This window comes from Pelophylax lessonae (genome assembly GCF_965119305.1).
Source record: "Pelophylax lessonae genome assembly, chromosome: 2".
Lineage (NCBI taxonomy): Eukaryota > Metazoa > Chordata > Amphibia > Anura > Ranidae > Pelophylax > Pelophylax lessonae.
Window position 1 is genome coordinate 19,042,641 of NC_138769.1, and position 22,254 is coordinate 19,064,894.

A 22,254-nucleotide genomic window follows, 5' to 3' on the forward strand; every position below is an offset into this window, starting at 1 on the left:
ATAATACATTGTATACATACAGGATACATTATACAATACATTGTATACATACAGAATACATTATATAATACATTGTATACATACAGGATACATTATACAATACATTGTATACATACAGGATATATTATATAATACATTGTATACATACAGGATACATTATATAATACATTGTATACATACAGGATATATTATATAATACATTGTATACATACAGGATACATTATATAATACATTGTATACATACAGGATACATTATATAATACATTGTATACATACAGGATATATTATATAATACATTGTATACATACAGGATACATTATATAATACATTGTATACATACAGGATACATTATATAATACATTGTATTCATACAGGATACAATATATAATACATTGTATACATACAGGATACATTATATTATACATTGTATACATACAGGATACATTATATAATACATTGTATTCATACAGGATACATTATATAATACATTGTATTCATACAGGATATATTATATTATACATTGTATACATACAACATACCATACATAATACATTGTATGCATACAGGATACCATATATATAATACATTATATACATATAGGATATATTATACAATACATTGTATTACATACAGGATACATTATACAATACATTGCATTTACAGTATTTCTCCTTGCCAGAGGAGAAAATTGTAAATAATAAAAAGTGTGTGTAAAAAAAGATAATAGGAAAATAGTAAAAAATAAAGATAAACTAGCTAGATCAGGAATTGATCTAGGTCAGAGGTTAGGGTCAAAGATCAATGTGAGAGTCAAAGGTCAGGGTCAGTATGTTAAAGAAAAAAAAAAATAACCACGCCCTCTGTAAGATTTTACCCCCTTCATAACCAGGCTATTTTTGGCTATTTAGCACTGCACTACTTTATCTGGTAATTGCTCGGTCATCCAATGATACACTCAAACAAAATGTATATAATTTTATTTCACACAAATTTCTTTTGGTGGTATTTGAACACTGCTGGGTTTTTTATTTTATGCAATATAAATGCAAAAAGATCAAACATTTTGAAAAAAAAATTATCATTTTTTACTTTTTGCTTCAAAACATATCCAATAACAAAAAAAATTGGATTCTGCTTTGATAAATAAATAAATAAAATCAATAAGTGTATATCGATTGGTTTGCGTAAAAGTTATAGCTTCTACAAACAATGTGATATGTACTGGAATTTGTATTTTTTTTTTCTTATACTACTAATGGTGGCGATCAGCGACTTATAATGGGACTGCAATAGTGCGGCGGACAATCTGACAATAACTGACGCTGGGGGAAGTGACTAACTGCCACAGACATTTCCAGTGACACTAATACAGTGATCAGTGATATTACGATACACGGTCACTGTATTGACACTGGCTGAAAAGGGGTTAACACCTAGGGGGATCAAGGGGTTAACTTTGTGCCTAACTATATATAATGTGTGCCGCTTTTACTAATACTGTAGATGTGCTTTTCTCACCTGGAGGAGGATTAGTACCGGCACATTCAGTTTTGTTTTACAGGCTGTGGACTCTTTCTTCACCATCCACTTATGGGACTTTTCTTTAACCACTTCAATACCGGCCCTTTCACCCCCTTCCTGCCCAGGCCAATTTTCAGCTTTCAGGGCTGTCACACTTTGAATGACAATTGCACGGTCATGCTACAATGTACCCATATGACATTTTTATAATTTCTTTCACACAAATAGAGCTTTATTGTGGTGGTATTTAATCACCACTGGGTTTTTTATTTCTTACAAAAAAAAGAGAAAAGACAGAAAATTTTGGAAAAAAAAAGGTTTTTCTTATTTTCTGTCAGTAAATTTTGGAAATAAGTAATTTTTCTTCTTCACTGATGTGCGCTGATGAGGCGGCACTGATGGGCACTGATAGGCTGCACTGATGAGGTGGCACTGATGAGGAGGTACTAATATGCCACACTGATGGGCACTGATAGGCGGCACTAATGGGCACTAAAAGGCGGAACTGATGGGCACTGAGAGGTGGCACTGATAGGCGGCACTAATGGGCACTGACGGGCGCCACTGATGGGCACTCATAGGCTGAACTGATGAGGTGGCACTTATGAGTACTGATGACATGGCACATATGGGCACTGATGAGGAGATACGAATATGCTGCACTGATGGGCACTGATAGGTGGCACTAATAGGCGGCACTGATGGGCAGCACAGATGAGCAGACACTGATGGGCACTGACTGGCAACACTATGGGCACTAAATGTGGGCACTGTTTTTTTACTTTACTATAATCAGGGCACTGATTACCTGTCCTAGACTCCCCTTTGAGGAGGAGCCACTGATCGGCTCTCCTTGCCCTACACTCTGACAGTGGAGAGACGGTAAATGGCACTTCCTCATTTACATGTGACCGGCTGTGATTGGACACAGCCGATCACATGGGTAAAGAGCCATGTCATTGACTCTTTACCAAGATCGAGGTCGCGCCATATCCTAGGAACATGGCACGGCCACGAACGCCGCAATGCACGCCCCCGCAAGAGCAGCCGTTCTGGGAGCCGTCATATGACGTCATCCCAGAACGAGAGCCGCACCGCTCCGCCGCCATTTGACGGTGGGCGGGCGGCAAGTGGTTAAGAATTATCAGAGTTGATTGAAAATCTTTTATGGTCACAGGGTTTACTTTATTTTTCCTTTGCGTTATTGTTTATGGTTATTTTCTTTACATTATCATCCAGAGACACTTTATGGAATGTTTATTTATGTTAATGTTCATAGATAACTCTCTTTTGTAAAGAGTGACATTGTATACAGATTTTATTTGTGAAAATACTAGATGGCGCCCTAGTACTTTTTTTCAACTGTGGGGGATTGGCTGGTGGAGAAAATAAAAGTACAGTTGTTAGGTGGGGGCAGGAAAGGCTTCTCTGAAAAGAAGGGGTTTCAGGGATCGCCTTAAAGTGGACAGTGGAGTAGGAGATAATCTGACAGATTGGGGTAGGGAGTTCGAGAGGATGGGAGAAGTCCTGGAAGCGAGCATGGATGGGGGTGACGAGGGAACCAGAGAGCAGGAGGTCCTGGAAGAAATGATTTGGTTGGTATTTTGAGACTAGGTTAGTGATGTAGCTGGGGGCAGAGTTGTTGATGGCTTTGTAAGTTATTGTTAGTATTTCAAATTTTATTTGTTGGGTGAGCGGAACCAATGGAGGGATTGGCAGAGAGGGGTGGCAGACACTGAGCGATTGGTAAGGTGGATGAGTCTGGCAGCAGCATTCATGACGGACTGAAGGGGAGATATCCTTTGTAAAGGTAAGCCAATGAGAAGGGAGTTTCAGTAGTGGAGGCGAGAGATGACCAGGGAGTGGATTAGAAGCTTTGTGGTGTCATCGATTAGGAAGGGACGTATTTTGTAAATGTTGCGGTGGTTGAGGCGGCAAGCTTTTGAAAGTGATTAAATGTGGGGGTCAAATAGAGAGATCAGAGTCCAGGATTACGCCTAGCACCCTGGAGTGCAGGGATGGGTTTATGGTTGTGCCAGTGTAAATGGTGAACAACTAAAAGCCAACCATTCACAACCAGGGTTCCATAGAACTTAACGGCTCCTCCAGAGGTTGCTAGGAGTTCCTTGAGCTATGGCGGATTTATCTCCCCTTTAAACCAGGTGTAAGACACCAATGATCTTTTTCAGATGTCTGTAATGGCTCGTTCACTTGTGATGTTGGGAGGGCAATAAAACCATGGTTGAGCCACGGTTTGACTGCTCCCCTGAACAGAAACGTAGAGTTGCACAGGTCTGTAGCTATGGCTGATTGATCTCCCCTTTGATAGTGCCCTCATAGTTCTGAGGCCACTTGGCAGAGCCAGCTGCAAGACACCATTGATCTTTTGTATACTGTATGTCTGTAAGGGCTCATTCATACGTAATGTTGGGGGGGGGGCAATAAAACCTGGTGGTTGAGCCACGGTTTTACTGACCTCTGGCTGCCCGCCTGAACACCAACATACAGCTGCACACAGCTTTACACATACTGCGACAAAACTTAAACAGCATGTAGCAGGCAGTGCTGCCGCCAAACTTGACTGTTGCAGTTCTATGGGGCCACGCCAGAACCTCCCACGTAACTGTGTGCAATGCAGGGCCGGGACAAGGGGAGGGACGGCTGCCCTGGGCACTGTGGTATCATGTGAAGGGGGGGTGGATTGTGTTGAGAGGGGGAATTTTGGGGGGCGGCTGGGGGTAAGAATTTTTCTAGGAGGGCAAATTTGGAGAGGTGTGCTAGGAGTGGTAATTTGGGAAGGGGTTTGTGTTGGGAGGGAGAATAGGGGAAGAGGATTTATGCTAGGAGGAGGGATTGGGGGGGGGGTTGTGCTAAAAAAGTAGTTTGGTAGAGTGAAAATATATATATTGTTTTTTTGGGGGGGAGGGTTGTGCTAGTAGGGATGATTGGGGGGTATTTGTGCTATGGGGGGAAATTTGTGGAAGGAGGGGGGTTGTGTTAAGATTGGGGGAGGGGAATTTGGAGTTGGAGATTTGTGCTTGGGAGGGGAAAGATTTGATGGGGGGGGGGAATTTATGCTGGGGGCACACTGGGAGAGAGAGGATTTGAGCTGAGTGTTTAGGGGGTGAGCATGCAGATTAGTGCTCAATTTTTTTTTTGGGGGGGGGATTTTTTCTGACACATAAGACCCCATTCACACTGCCGCTACCAGAAAGTCGCCTCATAAGGGGCGACTTGTTAGCGTAACTTTCAGCGCCACTTTGCGCGAATTCAGCGCGACTTGTATGATAGACGACTTTGTACGACTTTGTATTTGGCCAATCAGAATATGATGGTTCTGGGTCATGCTCAATCACACAAAAAAAGGTTCGTAAAAATTGTCGTTTTTGATAGAGACCCAATTATTGAAAAAATTATTGAAAAAAAAAAAAAAGAGATCTCTTTGGATTTAGTGTCTGGGGGGTCTAAAAAGTGTACCTGTGAAGTTTCAGCTCTGTAGCATGTCCAGAACCAGAAAAAAAAGATAATTTTTCTTAGAATTTTTAGTAGCACAGGGATGGGGCTTTGCTCCACCTAGGCGTTTTTGTTGCAGGCGTTTATCCGGCATTTTTTGGGCGTCTTTGGAGGCAGGCATGACATCTGAACTTCTGTATAGGGGTATATATACACACATACATATATGTATATATACACATACACACATATAGGTGTAATAGGAGCGGAGCCACATCCCTGCAAATAATTTCATTAGCGCATGGATGTGGCTCCGCTCCTATCACACCTATATATGTGTATGTGTATATATACATATATGTGTGTGTGTATATATATATATATATATATATACCCCTACACAGAAGTTCAGATGTCATGCCTGCCTCCAAAGATGCCCAAAAAATGCCCGATAAACGCCTGCAACAAAAACGCCCATGTGGAGCGGAGCCCCATCCCTGCGCTACTAAAAATTCTAAGAAAAATTACCTTTTTTTCTGGTTCAGGACCATTTTAATGGAAAGTCGGATCACAAGTCGCTTCAAATAAGATAAGGAGGCGACTCCCATTGAAGTCTATGGGACAAGTCGGATCACAAGTCGACTCAAAGTAGTACAGGACCCTTTTCTGAAGTCGGAGCGACTTCAGTAGTGCCAATTAAGACGGCACTCATTGATTAACATTGCTTTTGTTATGTCAAGCGACTTGGGGTGACTTGAGGGCACACAAGTCGCCCCACAAGTCGTGGCAGTGTGAATGGACTCTAATGCTCATACATCTTGGGAAGGGAAGGGCGCAATTTGGCATGGTCGCACTGAGCTCTAGACGACCTTGTTCCGAGACTGGTGCAATGCATAAGTTACACTGCAGTTATAGGGTTAAAACAGGTGGTGAGGCAACAGATCGCCTCCTCACAGCTTGTCAGACACCTCTGAAAAGCGATCCAAGCATGGATCATTTTTTAGAGGATCAAGAGTGCTTGTTGCACTTGTGTACAAGCCCTAAGGGTAGTATACTGACCATCACAGTAGGGAAAGCATTGATCCCTAAGGAATTTCCTTAGCAGAGGTTTCCCAAGACCTGAAAATTCATTCAAGGTTACCTCTGGGGTAAAAAGGTTGACTTCTATAAACTATTGTAGCACCCTACTAGATAGGTGCTTGGAAAAAGCATGTTGTGGCCCTGTCTGCTTATTAGAGGGACCTGATCAGTTAGCTAATCGGTCACGTGTTTCCAGGTGTGGTCTGTTGAGTCTGGGGAGTCTCCCCACTGTATCCAATGAGGAACCTTGTTGGACAGTGGAGGGAATCTGGCAAATAGCACACCAGGGTTTATGACTGTCCCAGTGGGCAGGGATTGCCTCAATGTACCCTGGGATTTGGAAAAAATCCTGGAGGGAGCACGTGACAGAGTCTTTTGGCGGGAGCATTAGTCCCAGGAGGAGGTGACGGCTGTTCCTCTCCTGTAAAGGTGTAAAGGTGGTCCAGGCGGTTGGCCTAGGGACCGGAGGTTGAGCTGAGCTTCAGAGAGGATCCAAAATGTGCTGACCGAGTGATGCTGCTGGGCAGGGATCTTCAGGAAAAACAGTGTCGTGAGTACTCAGGATCTGCCCAGGGTTTGCCTAAGAGAGGGGACCACTCCAGAAAGGTCAAAGGGGATCCAGGAGCCAGCTAACCAGTAGTGTACAGTAAAGCAGGTGCCAAGTATTAATGCCCTGAAGAAAGGGAAGTAAAGGGGGCGCCAGGAAGGGCCCTGAAGTGTTCAGCAGTACAGTAATGGCACTTTTCCACTGCAAGTACCGGCTCGGCTCTACTCGGCCCTGCTTGGCCCGGTTTGCTTTTCCACTGCTGGTACTGCATGGTACGGTGTTGGAACGGTTCGGTACGGTACGGTATGGCTTGCTTTTCCACTAAAGTAGTACTAAAGTTAAGTGGGTGGGATAACAAAGATTCTCTGACCAATCAGTGACTAGTAGTAACTGCATGCAAAGGATTGTGGGATATGGTACCGGGTATGGTACCTCTTGGAACCACAATCGAGGTTGTACTGTTTTTGAGAGCCGAACCGCTCAGTTCCATGCAGTGGAAAAGCGCTGCCGTACCGAACCGTTCCTACACCGTACCATGCGGTACCAGCAGTGGAAAAGCACAAAAGCGAGCCGAACCGTTCGGTTCCATGCAGTGGAAAAGCGCCATAAATGTTGAAAGTCCGCTACCTCAGGAAGGAGTACCTCAGGGAGCTCTAAGGACTTTTAGCAGTCAAAGGTCAAGTCAGAGTTAACCGGCATCCAGCCAGCGTTAACCAGCGTCAAGCAGCATTTTGTAGAGTCCCTGCCTATTTGTGCATAGTTCAGTTGTTGGAGTATCCCAATCATCCCTTCTCCTATCCAAGTTCTCAAATAAACCCTATAAACCAAAGAAACTGGACTGGTTCTTATCTGAGGCGCTCAAACTTGGAGAAGCATGCCTAAAGGTACTATTGCTGCTAGCGGTAACCCAGGGGGACCCACACTCAGCAGCTCCCTTGGGAGTAGTGCTACACTATCATTATGCTTTTGAATCTGAAATTTTGAATATTATGGTGCAGTGCCTTAGTTCCAAATATTTAGCAAAGTGTTCCTTGCCTTTTAGCGAAATACAAAAATATGTTTTTTTGCATTTTGTAGGTCCTGAAACATTTGAGGCACTTAAATTTCACCAATAACATGGGGGAGCAAGTGGACTTCAATGACTTTGGAGACCTGGTGGGGAATTACACCATCATCAACTGGCACTTGTCCAAGGAGGACGGCTCGGACGAAGTGGTCTTTGAAGACATCGGTCACTACAATGTGTATGCCCGGAAAGGGGAGCGGCTTTTCATTAACGAGAGCAAGATCCTGTGGAGTGGATTCTCAAGAGAGGTAGGTGACGTTATTTTGGGGGGGTCTCTTCAGGAGACGCCCGGGGTCTTTTTTTTTTTTGTGTTTGTGAATTAAAAGAGCACAATCCACAATACATTAAAGTAGAGGTTGAAAGCTTCAATACTGTTTTGCTTGCATCTATCTAGCAAAGGTTACTTTGCGTTAAAAACAAGGAAACTTAGACCTGTGCGGTGTATAAATGTGCTTTTACTATGCAAAAGCAATCTGTACATACAAAACTATTACAATAATACAAGACTGGCAGATACAGATAAAGATATATATATATATATATATATATATATATATATATCAAGAATACTTAACTAAAAGAAGTTTGCAGCCATGGAGTCCCATTCATGCACATGGCTCAGGGAAGTCAGGATCAGCTTCTTGCTTCATGGATGTTTCTTGTGAGACTGACTTTCTTGCATCTTTGGCCAGAAGTATTTAGAATATACCATCCCCCCAAACCAACACCCTTTGTCCTGAAAAGGGCTTGCTTATCCATTGTTTGGACTGTGACTAATACTTTAAAGGGGGGGAGGTTAGGCTTTGAAAAGAAAGGTATGACCTTATATGGCTTCTTGACCAGAGATTACAATGCATTGGTGAGCCACTGTATTAAATATGCAATTTCCACAACAAATACTTGCCCAACTGAAGGTAATTTCTTGGTGTGTCCAGCTTTAACAATTCCACCACTTAGTTTTTTAAGGGCTCTTTTACACTTGCTTTGACCTTATCCAGTTCTGGACCGGAAGGATTTGCCCCCTTAATGACCAGGCCATTTTTTGTGATTCGGCACTGCGTTATTTTAACAGGCAATTGTGCGGTCGTGCGACACTGTACCGAAATAAAATGTATGTCCTATGTTTTTCACAGAAATAGAGATTTCTTTTGGTGGTATTTGATCACCTGTGCAATTTTTATTTTTTGCGCTATAAACAAAAAAATTCTGTAAAAAAAAAAAAAAAATAATAATTTTCACATTTTGCTATATAACATTCCCAAAAAAAATTTAAAATCAAATTTTTTCATTCTTTTAGGCCAATTTGTATTCCGCTACATATTTTTGGTAAAAAATCCCAATAAGCGTATTTTAATTGGTTTGAGCAAAAGTTATCGTGTCTACAAACTAGGTCATTTTTATTTTTTATTTTTTTTGGAAAATCCACCACTGAGTGCCGGTTCACACTGATCCGACTTGTCAGGCGCCTGACAAGTAGCGGACCGTGCTGTGCAATTGGAACCGTTCTAATAGGAGCGACTCAAGTAGAGAAAGGGAATACAAATAAGACACGTGGCCACTCCCTAAAACTAGAGGAAAAACGGTTTAACCTTAAAATACGTAAGGGGTTCTTCGCTGTCAGAGCAATAAGAACGTGGAATTTGCTTCCACAAGCCGTAGTATCAGCAGGAAGCATTGATAGTTTCAAAAAACTATTAGATGGGCACCTTAAAGACCACAACATAGAGGGGTATTCAATGTACAGTTAACAGCAAACACACACACACATCATAGGTTGAACTGGATGTACTGATGTCTTTTTTCAACCTCACAAACTATGTAACTATGTAAGAAGTAACCCCCAGCTCTGCTCCACACTGCACACCAGATGTGACGTCTGCACCAGACACTTAGGGAAAAAGTATATACACATAAACCAGAAGTGACTGCTGATCAGTGGCGGCCGGTTCGTTAGGGGCGCCGCCCCCCCCCCCATCCATGCGTCCGGCCCCCTAATCTGCATGCAGGGGCGCCGGACGCATGGAGTTCAATGGGGATTTTTTTTTTTTGCATCACCTGATTAGAGCCAGAGGCTCTAATATGGCGTTGCAAAGGGTGGACCCGGGGCGCAGAGCAGTGCGTCCCGAGCCCACCCATTGTGTGACAATAGCGAATTAAAATTTGCTATTGTCACACCGATCCTCCTCCTGGCCAATCAGGAAGCGCGTCCAATACGCGCTTCCTGATTGGCCGCAAGGCAAACCCCATGCCATTGGGCGAGGAGGGGGCGGGAGCGGAAGGACTGGAGGAGACGCGCCGCCGGGACCGAGGAGAAGCCGCCGTTCGGGGGACTGAGGAGAAGCCGATCACCGCCGCTGCTGCTCCAGGTAAGTAAGGGGGCACACACGCTGATTTCTGCATTGGGGGAATGTATGCTGGTTACTACACTGGCGGCATGTATTGCTGGTCACTACATTGGGGGCATGCACACTGATCTGTGCATTGGGGGAATGTATGCTGGTCACTGCATTGGGGGCACGCACGCTGATCTTTGCATTAGGGGCATGTATGCTGGTCACTACATTGGGGGCATGTACGCTGGTCACTACATTGGGGGCATGTATGCTGTCACTGCATTGGGGGCATGTACGCTGGTCACAACATTGGGGGCGTGTATACTGGTCACTGCATTGGGGGCATGTATACTGGTCACTGCATTGGGGGCATGTATGCTGGTCACTTCATTGGGGGCATGTACGCTGGTAGCACTGCATTGGGGGCATGTACGCTGGTCACTGCATTTGGGGCATGTACGCTGGTCACTGCATTGGGGGCATGTACGCTGGTCACTGCATTGGGGGAATGGTATGCTGGTCACTGCATTGAAGGGGGCATGTATGCTGGTCTCTGCATTGGGGGCATGTACGCCTGATCTCTGCATTGAAGGGGGCATGTACACTGGTCACTGCATTGAAGGGGGCATGTACACTGGTCACTGCATTGAAGGGGGCATGTATGCTGGTCACTGCATTGAAGGGGGCATGTACGCTGGTCACTGCATTGAAAGGGGGCACGCTGGTCACTGTGCATTGAAAGGGGGCACGCTGGTCTCTATGCATTGAAAGGGGGCACGCTGGTCTCTCTGCATTGAAGGGGGCATGTACACTGGTCACTGCATTGATAGGGGGCACGCTGGTCACTGTGCATTGAAAGGGGGCATGCTGGTCTCTCTGCATTGAAAGGGGGCACACTATACCTTAATTACTGAAGGCCCCTTTCACACTTTTGTGACCTCAAAGTCACGCAACTTTTTTACAGCGTTTTTTGCCGCAAAGCAATGCCTATTACATTTTTCTGTTTGCGCCCTCCCCCCCCCCCCCAAAAAAAATTTTGAGCACCAGCCGCCACTGCTGCTGATAATGTCTTTCCAGATTGCTTGTTGTTTCCCAGTGCATCCTGGGATATCTCATACCTGCAATATCTACAAAACAAACTGAAGCTAAAGCTAAATAAAAGCCTCTCAAAAGCTGCAGGTGCGATAATTGAGCATTTTCATAGACCTCTTTGGAGATGGTTTGAAGCACCAACAAAGTGACACGGGGGATAATATTTGAAGTGAAGCAAACACAACGTGTAAACAGGACAAGTAAGCTTACCATTTTTTAAGTGACAGGTGCTTTGAATGGCATTCAGAGTGCTTTAAAAAAAAAAAAAAGCGTGTCCAATGCCCTCTCACCTCGGAGACGGTCTCTGATTTGTCCCAGGTTCTTTTCCCAGATAGTGCAGCAGCAGCCAGGCACACAATAATATTCACTCTTCTGGCCCAAAAAACAGTCTAGGGCAGCCTTTTCAACACAGAGGAACCCTTGAAATAAATTTCTGGTCTCGGGGAACCCCTGCTAAAAATTAAAAATCTACAACTCATGGCACATTAGTGTGACAGTCAGTGGGAAGAATGCTCCTTACTCTCATCATTGGGAAGAATTACCCCCCTTACAGAGAGCTAAAAGGGACAAAAAAAAACAATATTTTCCACTTTCTGCTATATAACATTCCCAAAAAAAAACAATTTAAAAATCAAAATTTTTTTAACATTTTAGGCCAATTTGAATTCTGCTACATATTTTTGGTAAAAAAAAAAAAAAATCGCAATAAGCGTATTTTGATTGGTTTGCGCAAAAGTTATTGCGTCTTCTAGCTACGGGAAAGATTTATGTAATTTTTATAGTTTTTTTTTTTTTTACTAGTAATGGCAGCGATCTGCGATTTTTAGCGGGACTGCGACATTGCGACGGACAGATCGGACCCCTAACTGACATTTTTGACACTTTTGGGGGGGACCAGTGATATTACTACAATAACCAGTGCTAAAATATGCACTGTCACTGTAATGACACTGGCAGGGAAGGGGTTAACACTGTGGGTGATCAAGGGGCTAAATGTAAGCCTAGTGGAGTGATTGTAACTGTATGGGGGTGGGGCTTGTGAAATGATCATAGAGACATGCGATCCTATATAGAAGGATCACAGGCGCTCTCATCATTCCAGGGAGAAGAACGGTCAGCTGTGTTTACAACAGCTGACTGTTCTTCTCTCTCAGTGGGGAGCGATCACAGGTGTCAGACGGCAAGCGGAGCCGCCTGCCCCGTGCATCGGAGTTCCCGCTGCTTAGTGCCAGAGGTGCACGCTCGCCCCCTAGCTGCAGGCGCGCGACCGACGTTTACCTACGTCGGTTTGCGCAGGAAGGCCGCTCTGCCGCAGTACATATGCGGTGAATGGTCCGGAACCGGTTAAAGCCCATTACTAATAGAAAAAAAAAAAAAAGATTCTGGGAGGATGACTGTAGCTGCAGTAACCCCTTCAACCTTGCAATGTATAGGTATGTCGCATAGGCTGAAAAGTGGTTAAAATGGTGATTTCCTATGAATGTCAGCACCATCTAATGTCAATAATGTGTTATTATTTCTGGAATACCTCAGTCAAGAAAATAGCACATTATACCACTAGATGGCGCTGATGATCATAGGAATATTATACAAAACAAAGGGATTAACGTGACGTTCGCACAGCAGATCTTCACATAAATAGACTCCTTAATTCCTCATTACTCTTTCATTTGGAACTGTGCCCTCAAGCATTGACAACAGAAGGTGGTAAACAATGGAAATACCATCGACTATAAATTTGCTGCAAAAAAACAAATACAGTTATTATTTAGTAATTACATCAGCCTTATAAAAAAGAGAATTTTGAAAAGCTGAAGCCGTTGTTTACCATCAAATTGATTGTAACTGTAACGTATCCATTCCAGTTTCTTGAAAAGTTGAATATTTATTAATGTTACTACTGAAGATGTTCATCTTACCTCTCCGGCAGGTTCCGTTCTCCAACTGTAGCCGGATCTGTCATGAAGGCACCAGGAAAGGGATTATTGAGGGTGAACCGACCTGCTGCTTCATGTGCGAGCCGTGCCCCGAAGGCGAGTACTCCGATGAGACAGGTAAGTGAAGGGGGGACACAGAAAACAATATTGGGCAGGGGAACTGATGATCTAATTAGGTATCCTCACCAAAAAGATGGGAACCTCTGTATACCCTCCCACTCACTCAATTAGGTAGGGCTCAATGGCCAGTGAAGCATAATTACAAAAAGATAGGCAGAGAAAAGAGCACTGCCCTAGGGGCCAAATTAGGAACCACCGGGGATTGGTAACAGGAAAACCACGATTGAATTTTTGTATCAATAAATTTGTAAGTTTCATACATTTTTGAGTCAAATAGTAGAAAAAATTTAAATGCAAATAACAAATATGTGCAAAGGTGCACCAATCTTAGGCTTCTATAGAAGCACATATTTTGGATTTTTTTTTTGGGTGGTGACAGCGACCAGCACTATGGTGGGTATATGAATCTTGTGTCGCCCTTCCATGTTCTCCTTGCTGCGAAGGCCAGGTATAGGCGGGGGCAGTGGCCATTTGTTTGTAGGGTTGGAATACTGGTAAGGGGACGCCCGGGACACCTTTGCTGCCATTGTGCTAAATGCTAGGTGCCCAGTGTGCCCCCCGTGCCTTTGAGGGGTGTGCTCCCATCAGATCTTTTCCAGCCTGTCTTCAGGGAAACATACAGTGCCTTCACAAAGTATTCACACCCCTTGAAATTTTCCACATTTTGTCATGTTACAACCAAAAATGTAAATGTATTTTATTGGGATTTTATGCGACAGACTGTGGTGGAAATTAAAAGGGCTTGTACTGAAAAGTACAAATGCGCCGCTCTCCTGTATAACTATTTACCAATTGTTCGGCGATAAAGAAAGGAACAAACGCGCTGGGTCATTTCGATGCCATCTGCCAGGTCTCTCTCCATTGGATATGTATGTGTGTGCATTTGTGTAAGAGTAAGTGTTTGTGTGTGAGAGTTTATGTGTGAGAGGTTATGTGTCTCTTAAATGGCTATGTGAGCTTGTGTCTGTGTGTCTATGTCTGTGTGTGTGTGTGTGTGTGTGTGTGTGTGTGTCAGTGTGTGTGTGTGTGTGTGTGTGTGCCTGCTTCTGTGTTCTGATCTGTTCTGAGCAGGGCTTGTTTATTTACAGCAAGTAAGTGAGTTACAGGGAGTGGCTTCATGGCCACCAATCACAGATACGTATACATTCAAAAAGCACAATAGAAGCTGTGGAGTATACGCCCATAGATGGACAAGAGTGAACAAAAGACTAAACTGCCAGAAAGCACATGGCTTTTCATTGTTCATTCATGTCAATCCATAAACATGCATTCCATTACCTGTTGGTGGGTTTCCATCAAACATGATTCATATATATAAACCAATTTTGATAGTGACCATTCTATTTGTTCCAGTTGATGAGGTTTTATCTGCATAAGATAATAGCAGCAGCCCCCCCCAGTCACACCGATCAAATGCGACTATAAGGAGCAGTCTATTAATCTTGGTAAAATAAGAATTTCCGTATCACAGACATATCTCAGCAGCACAGGGCCCTGACCTGCAGACATAGATCTGTGCGACGGACTCTCTTTGCTACAAGTATTGTGCCATCTCATCCAATGGAAGATTTTCACCAGCAAGTCTTTCCTGCAATGACAGTTAAAGCGATAATCACTGTAAATATCGATTATCGGTAAAACCGACACTGGGAGACATAATGACTATTTAAACTAAAATCAAAATTTCCACAACACAGACCGACACAAAGTGGCACATAATTGTGAAGTGGAAGGAAAATGATTAATGGTTTTCAAAATCTTTTACAAATAAATTGAAAAGTGTGGTGTGCATTTGTATTCACCCCTCCCTCCCTCCGGAGTCAATACTTTGTAGAACCGCCTTTCCCTGCAATTACAGCTGCAAGTCTTTTTGGGGATGTCTCTACCAGCTTTGCATATATAGAGAGGGACATTTTTGCCCATTCTTCTTTGCAAAATAGCTCAAGCTCTGTCAGATTGGATGGAGAGCGTCTGTGAACAGCAATTTTCAAGTCTTTCCACAGGTTCTCAATTGGATTATTTTACAAATAAATATCTGAAAAGTATGGAGTGCATTTGTGTTCAGCCCCTTTTACTCTGATATCCCTAACTAAAATCTAGTGGAACCAATTGCCTTCAGAAGTCATCTAATTAGTAATAGTATAGCAAACAAAAAGAGGTGCCTTATTGGATGTATTCAATACAATCAGGAGACCCCCAAACCTAAGAAGATAATGAATAAAAAAAAAAGGAGGTTAGAGGGTACAGATCTGGACAACAAAGGTGGCAAGATACTGGCTCCTCTTGGTAAAAGAGATGGATTTGTTGAGGGGGGCTCCTGACAGGTGAGCGTAAGTTAATTAATCAACCACATACTGACCACATATTAACAAATACAAATAACTTTTATTAAATTATTAAAACAGATTAAAAGAGAAAAAAATTCTCATGATGGCATATACAACATATCCATGGTAGTCTCAACCCAACAAAGGGACGTGTCTGACGTGTTTCGCCCTTGGGTGTGCTTCCTCAAAGACCACGTTGAGTCCCAGGTAGACACATTATTAATAATGTTGAATAGTGATGCTGGAGAACCAGGAGGTCCGGTCATTGATCATGCGCATGGCTCCATATCCATCCTCGGAGGGTTAAGGCAAAAGGGGCTCATAGCCCAAGGATACTGAGAACCAGGGCTGTCCCAGAGGGTGAGGTGTCGATTCCGGCACACTCCCGAGGTCAGCGCTAGCTAAAGTGCAAGTGGGGCCAAAAAAGAGACCCGGTATGTATTCCCTGCACGGATATGTAGATATGGATGTAAGGCTCTTTACATCACAGCCGAATCAGGACTCCAAGGTTGCCACCAGCTACAAAAGCGGAGGCCAGTAGCCCGTGATCTAATTAGTAAATAGAGTCCACCTGTGTCATTTAATCTCAGTATAAATACAGCTGTTCTGTGAAGCCCTCAGAGGTTTGTTAGAGCACCTTAGTGAACAAACCGCATCATGAAGGCCAAGGAACACACCAGACAGCTCAATAATAAAGTTGTGGAGAAGTTAAAAGCAGGGTTAGGTTATAAAAAAATATCCCAAGCTTTGAACATCTCATGGAGCGCTGTTCAATCCATCATGGGAAAATGGAAAGATTATGGCACAACTGCAAACCTACCAAGACATGGCCGTCCACCTAAATTGACAGGCCGGGCAAGAAGAGCATTCCTCAGAGAAGCAGCCAAGAGGCCCATGGTAACTCTGGAGAAGCTGCGAAGATCCACAGCTCAGGTGGTTGAATCTGTCCACGGGACAACTATTAGCCCAGATTTACACTGAGGCCGGTTTAAAATCGTGCAAGTTCAGCTTAACTTGCACAATTTCAAACCGGCATTTTCAGTCCGACTTCGGAGGCGATTTCACAGACATCTGTGCTGGCTTCTGCACAGATGTCTATTGAAATCGCCCCCCCCCCCCCGAAGTCTTCAAAAATAGTACAGAAACCACTTTTGGGAATCGGTGCAGCGCCGCAAAGTTGTCATCCCACCGTTTCGGACGGTGCCATTGTGGGCAATCAACTTGCATGTCAAAATGGACCAATGTGAACGTGGGCTTCATCGTGAACTCCACAAATCTGGCCTTTATGGAAGAGTAGCAAGAAGAAAGCCATTATTGAAAGAAAGCCAGGAGAAGTCCCATTTGCAGTTTGCGAGAAGCCATGTTGGGGGGACACAGCAAACATGTGGAAGAAGGTGCTCTGGTCAGATGAGACCATAATGTATATTTTTGGCTGAAAAGCAAACGCTATGTGTGGCGGAACACTAACACTGCACATCACCCTGAACATACCACCGTGGCAGCATCATGTTGTGGGGATGCTTTTCTGCAGCAGGGACAGGGAAGCTGGTCAGAGTTGTTAGGAAGATAGATGGACCTGAACCAATTGCAGAGCCTCTCCGTAATCCCCAGAGATCAAAGGTCTTCATATTGGCTGGCTGGAGGAGAGGGTAGCCTTGTACACTGAACATTTACTTCTTTTCATTAATGACCCGAGTCCCTCTCTGGGGGGTGCTCTCTGGATTCTCAATACCTTCTTGGAAGTTACAGGCATCCAGGTGAACTAAGTCTTTGCTTTAGTGAAATACAAAGGGTCTCCGATTAGAACCTCTCTCCCTCCTTGCGAGTCTGCTTACTGGGACTGGTTGAAGAACTGACCCCTACAGTGGCAGAACGGATGCTGCTGGCACTCCTTCTATTCCACGCAAGGAAGGCAATAACCCTAGCCTGGAAAAAAAAAAAAAAAACCTACTCCTCCAACAGTATCAGCCTGGATAAAATGGGTCAACCATGCCATTCCCCTCTATAAGGATGCCAACTATAATAGAGGATGCCCAAAGAAGTTTGATAAAGTTTGGGGTAAATGGCTCAAGGGCGACTTTACAGCAATTATATCTGAGGTCCTACTTTAAGGGTAAATTTACGGTTATAACGTTTTTCTCAACAGCTCTATTTTGGTGGGAGGGTACACAGGGCTGTGCCGGCCTTTTCGGGGGTTTTTTTTTTTTTTTTGTTCTACTTACATGTAATGTATTGGGGAGGGCCATCCACACACACCTTGTGTTGTTTTATATTCTCTTTGGTTATTTGTTATTGATGGCCGTGAGAGGCACTGGCGGTCTGTATAAGGTTACCCCTGCATGGGTCATGTTTATAAAACCTCTAATAAAAAGAATTATTAAAGGAAAAAAAAATGGATGGAGCCAAATACAGTCTGCAAAAAAGACTTGGGCGGAGGTTCACCTTTCAGCAGGACAACGGCCCAAAACATACAGCCAGAGCTACAATGGAATGCTTTAGATCCAAGAATATTCATGTGTTAGAATGGCCCAAAGTCCAGACCTAAACCCAATCGAGAGTCTGTGGCAAGACTTGAAAATTGCTGTTCACAGATGCTCTCCATCCAATCTGACAGAGCTTGAGCTATTTCGCAAAGAAGAATGGGCAAAAATTTGACTCTAGATTTACAAAGCTAGTAGAGACATAACCAAAAAACTTGCAGTTGTAATTGCAGTGAAAGGGGGTTCTACAAAGTATTGACTCAGGGGGGCTGAATACAAATTGCAGGGGGGCTGAATACAAATGCCCCCCTGCAATTTTTTTGGTTATGTCTCTACTAGCTTTGTAAATCTAGAGTCAAATTGTTGCCCATTCTTCTTTGCGAAATAGCTCAAGCTCTGTCAGATTGGATGGAGAGCATCTGTGAACAGCAATTTTCACAGATTTATTTGTAAAAAATGTTGAAAACCATTTTCCTTCCACTTCACAGTTATGTGCCACTTTGTGTCGGTCTATCACATAAAATCCCAATAAAATACATTTAAGTTTTTGGTAACATGACAAAATGTGGAAAATTTCAAGGGGTATTAATACTTTTTCAAGGCACTGTAAGCAGGAGGAGCTTCTAGTCCTTTGCTGCTGGTCACGTTCAACATAATAAAAAACAAATATCAATAAACTGTTTTAAATTGTCATACAAATATACTGTATATTTGAAATCAAATTTATTATTTTTTGGCAACATGGTGGATTAGCTAGATTTCTGCCAGTCACAGGCTGTGCCGTAGAATAAGGGGGAGCTGAAGCCTCCATCAATCTTCATGTAATATCCTGCCCCTGTGGTGTTTAGCTGGTTATTGGGCTTGGGGGAGGAGGGAGGTAGTGGGCTGTCATTTACCACTGTGTATATGCCCACGTATGTGACTCTATAGTCACATGGGCTGCTCAGATGTAATAGGGAGAAGATGCTCAGCATAGAAACTCACTGAAAACTGAGCATGTGCAGATTTAGCAACAACAGCTGCAAACTCCCTAGCTGAATTGGAGACGTGGACAGGAGGTGAGATAGAGATCGACCAGGTTTTTTGCAGAATACAGAAAAGGAATCTCATAGTGATGAAGTGGGTATAAACAGCATGTAATACGCCATATACTGATCGTTTTTTATGATGTGGGTTTAGTGACACTTTAGGAACCATCCATAGAGGTAAGAGTGCCACCATTGCATTTCCCCCATAACACCACTTTCTCTTTTCCAGATGCAAGCGCTTGTGAGAAATGTGCTGCAGAATACTGGTCGAATGAAAACCACACATCCTGCATTGCCAAGGAGATTGAGTTCCTGTCTTGGACGGAACCATTTGGGATTGCTCTCACCATGTTCTCCATCTTGGGAATATTCCTGACATCCTTCGTACTCAGCGTGTTCATAAAATTCCGCAACACACCCATTGTTAAGGCAACAAACCGCGAGCTCTCCTATCTCCTGCTCTTCTCATTGTTGTGTTGCTTCTCCAGTTCCCTCTTCTTCATCGGTGAGCCAGAGGATTGGACATGCCGGCTGCGGCAACCAGCTTTTGGCATCAGTTTTGTGCTTTGCATATCCTGCATCCTGGTGAAAACCAACCGCATCCTGCTTGTGTTTGAGGCCAAAATCCCCACGAGCTTTCAGCGGAAGTGGTGGGGCCTAAACCTCCAGTTTCTTCTGGTTTTTCTGTGTACTTTCGTGCAGATTGTTACGTGCATCATATGGCTATACACAGCGCCTCCCAGGGCTGCTAAGAATCACGAGGATGAGATCATATTCGTCATTTGCAATGAGGGATCATTGATGGCTCTTGGATTCCTGATTGGCTACATTTGCTTGCTGGCGGGAATATGCTTTTTCTTTGCTTTCAAGGCACGGAAGCTACCAGAAAATTTCAACGAAGCCAAATTTATCACATTTAGCATGCTAATATTCTTCATTGTCTGGATATCCTTCATTCCGGCCTATGTAAGCACCTACGGGAAGTACGTTTCGGCTGTTGAGATCATTGCCATTCTGGCCTCGAGTTTCGGCCTGTTGGCTTGCATCTTCTTCAACAAGCTCTACATCATTCTGTTCAAACCATCCAGGAATACCATCGAAGAGGTCCGTTGTAGCACAGTGGCTCACGCTTTCAAGGTTGCAGCCCGAGCTACTCTAAGGCGCAGTAACGTGTCCCACAAAAGGTCCAACAGCTTGGGAGGTTCTGCAGGCTCTACACCATCGTCCTCCATCAGCAGCAAGAGCAATCACGATGAACATTTCACCGCAGCTGACCGAGCCAGAAGCTGCAAGCAGAAAGTCAGCTTTGGCAGTGGCACGGTCACCTTATCCCTGAGTTTTGATGAACCTTCCAAGAATTCAGTGTCCAACAAGGTCATGAGGCAAAAGAACTCCCTGGAAGGGAAAAACAGTGATGACAGTTTGATGAGACATAAAGCTTTACTCCCGCTCCAAAACAGTGATGGCGGAAGCGAGTCCAGCTTCCGAACAGCCTCCAATGTCGACGAGACGGAGAATCATGAGGCGCCAAGCCAAGCCGGCCCCGAAAACCAAAGCATAGTGGCTTCCTTGGCTCAAACAGAGATTTTGAAGAAGGAGGTTGATGGAACAATCACAGAAAATATGAATAAATCTTAATTACGATCTTACCGTTTAGACTGACCTTGATAGGGAATGAGATCTTTTAAAATTGAACAAAGACTCATCCTGGATGGAACGTATGATAAATTTACTGGAGACTTCTTTCTCCATCTGTGTATTAATGTTGACTGATTGAAGGAACATATAGGATTGTATACATTTGTCGTATATTTGGTATTTCATATTCACATATACTTCCTGTTGGGGACAATTTTTCTGTTTGCTGTATAAAAAAAAAAAAACGTTCCCAGTTTGAAGAACTGCAGTAGTGACAGACCCGTTGTAGGTGAATTATTGATCTGTGGTAATTGATGACTTTATATTTGTGATATGTACCCAGTTAAGGCTGTTTGAAACCTGTGAGTTGCTCATACTGTGGTGCCGACTTGTTTTCCGATGCCTGGTCGGGAGGGGTGGGGGGGCTTGGTGGGGCTACATTGGTAAACCTGGTCTGGTCTGTCTGCATTGGTGGTATTAAAAATAATAAACTGTAAACATAGAACATAATGGCACACTTTATTTTATCTGAAAAATCTATTTCCTAAAGAAAACAAACTTTTGTTGGCTCTTGGCACTTTAGGGCTCATTTACACTTGCTTCATAATGTGACATTGGACACCCTTTTTTAAAGCGCTCTGAATGCCAATCAAAGCCCCTGTCACTAAATAAAATGGTTACCTTACAGCCCTGTTCACACTGTTGTGTTTGTTTTGCTTCAAAAATTATACCCCATGTTGCTTTCTTGGTGCTTCAAAGTAGGGATCGATCGATTATTGGCAACGCCGATATGCACTTTCCCCGATATATCGGAATCGGCCCCTAAAGTTACCAATATTGCCGATATTTCGGGAAAGTGCTGTACCGGAGTGATGCCTGCAGCTAGAGGCATCACCCCGGTACCGGTGTCTATAGCCGACGGTCAGCTGTCTTGTAATGACAACCGATGTGGCTGAGAAGCCCCTCGGATGTCATTACAAGGAGCGGGAGGGGACGTCCCCCTCCCGCCGTCTTCTGCGACTCGCCTGGGTCTCCCGTCCCACCGGGAGACCCGGGCATCCTACCTCCACGGCTGCCGAAGAGAAGACCCGATCAAAGCCGCATTCTGCTCTGATCTGGTTTCCATGTAAGAAAACCTGGAAGTGATGTCATGACTTCACTTCCGGGTACTTGGTGCCAAATTAAAAAAAATAGCATTCAAAACAGCCAAACTTGGCATTTTGAATGCTTTTAAGTGCAGAGCAGGGGTTTGGGGTCTTTTAGACCCCCAGATACCTCCACAAGGGTACCTATGAAAAAAAAAAAAAATTTTAAAAATATAAAACATTTTTTTTTAATGTCTGTAAATATCAGCCAATATCGGTCGATACCGATATCCGATGACCAAAATATCGGTATTGGCATTAAAAAAACTATATTGATCGATCACTACTTCAAAGCATTTCCAAAGCCTCCGTAGAAGTCTATGACAACATTCGCTAACAGCATCTGCAGCTTTTGAGAGGCTTTTATTCAGTGTTAGCTTTGTTTTGGAGGTATTGTAGGTATGAGATATCCCAGGATGCAATGGGAGACCAACAAGCAAACTGAAAGGCGTCATCAGCAGTCACTTCTGGTTCATGTGTATATATT

General features: G+C 43.7%; 1 protein-coding gene across 1 annotated transcript in view; it reads left to right on the forward strand.

Annotated features, from left to right (window-relative positions):
• The window catches only part of CASR (calcium sensing receptor), a 202,201-nt gene extending 181,163 nt beyond the window's left edge, over positions 1-21,038 (forward strand). Inside the window, exons 5-7 of the mRNA XM_082247261.1 lie at positions 7,679-7,915; positions 13,023-13,146; positions 19,214-21,038. Coding sequence (XP_082103387.1) covers positions 7,679-7,915; positions 13,023-13,146; positions 19,214-20,622 — 1,770 coding nt within the window. The 3' untranslated portion in view covers positions 20,623-21,038. The remainder of the gene's footprint in view (positions 1-7,678; positions 7,916-13,022; positions 13,147-19,213) is intronic.
• The last annotated feature ends 1,216 nt before the right edge of the window (positions 21,039-22,254 follow it).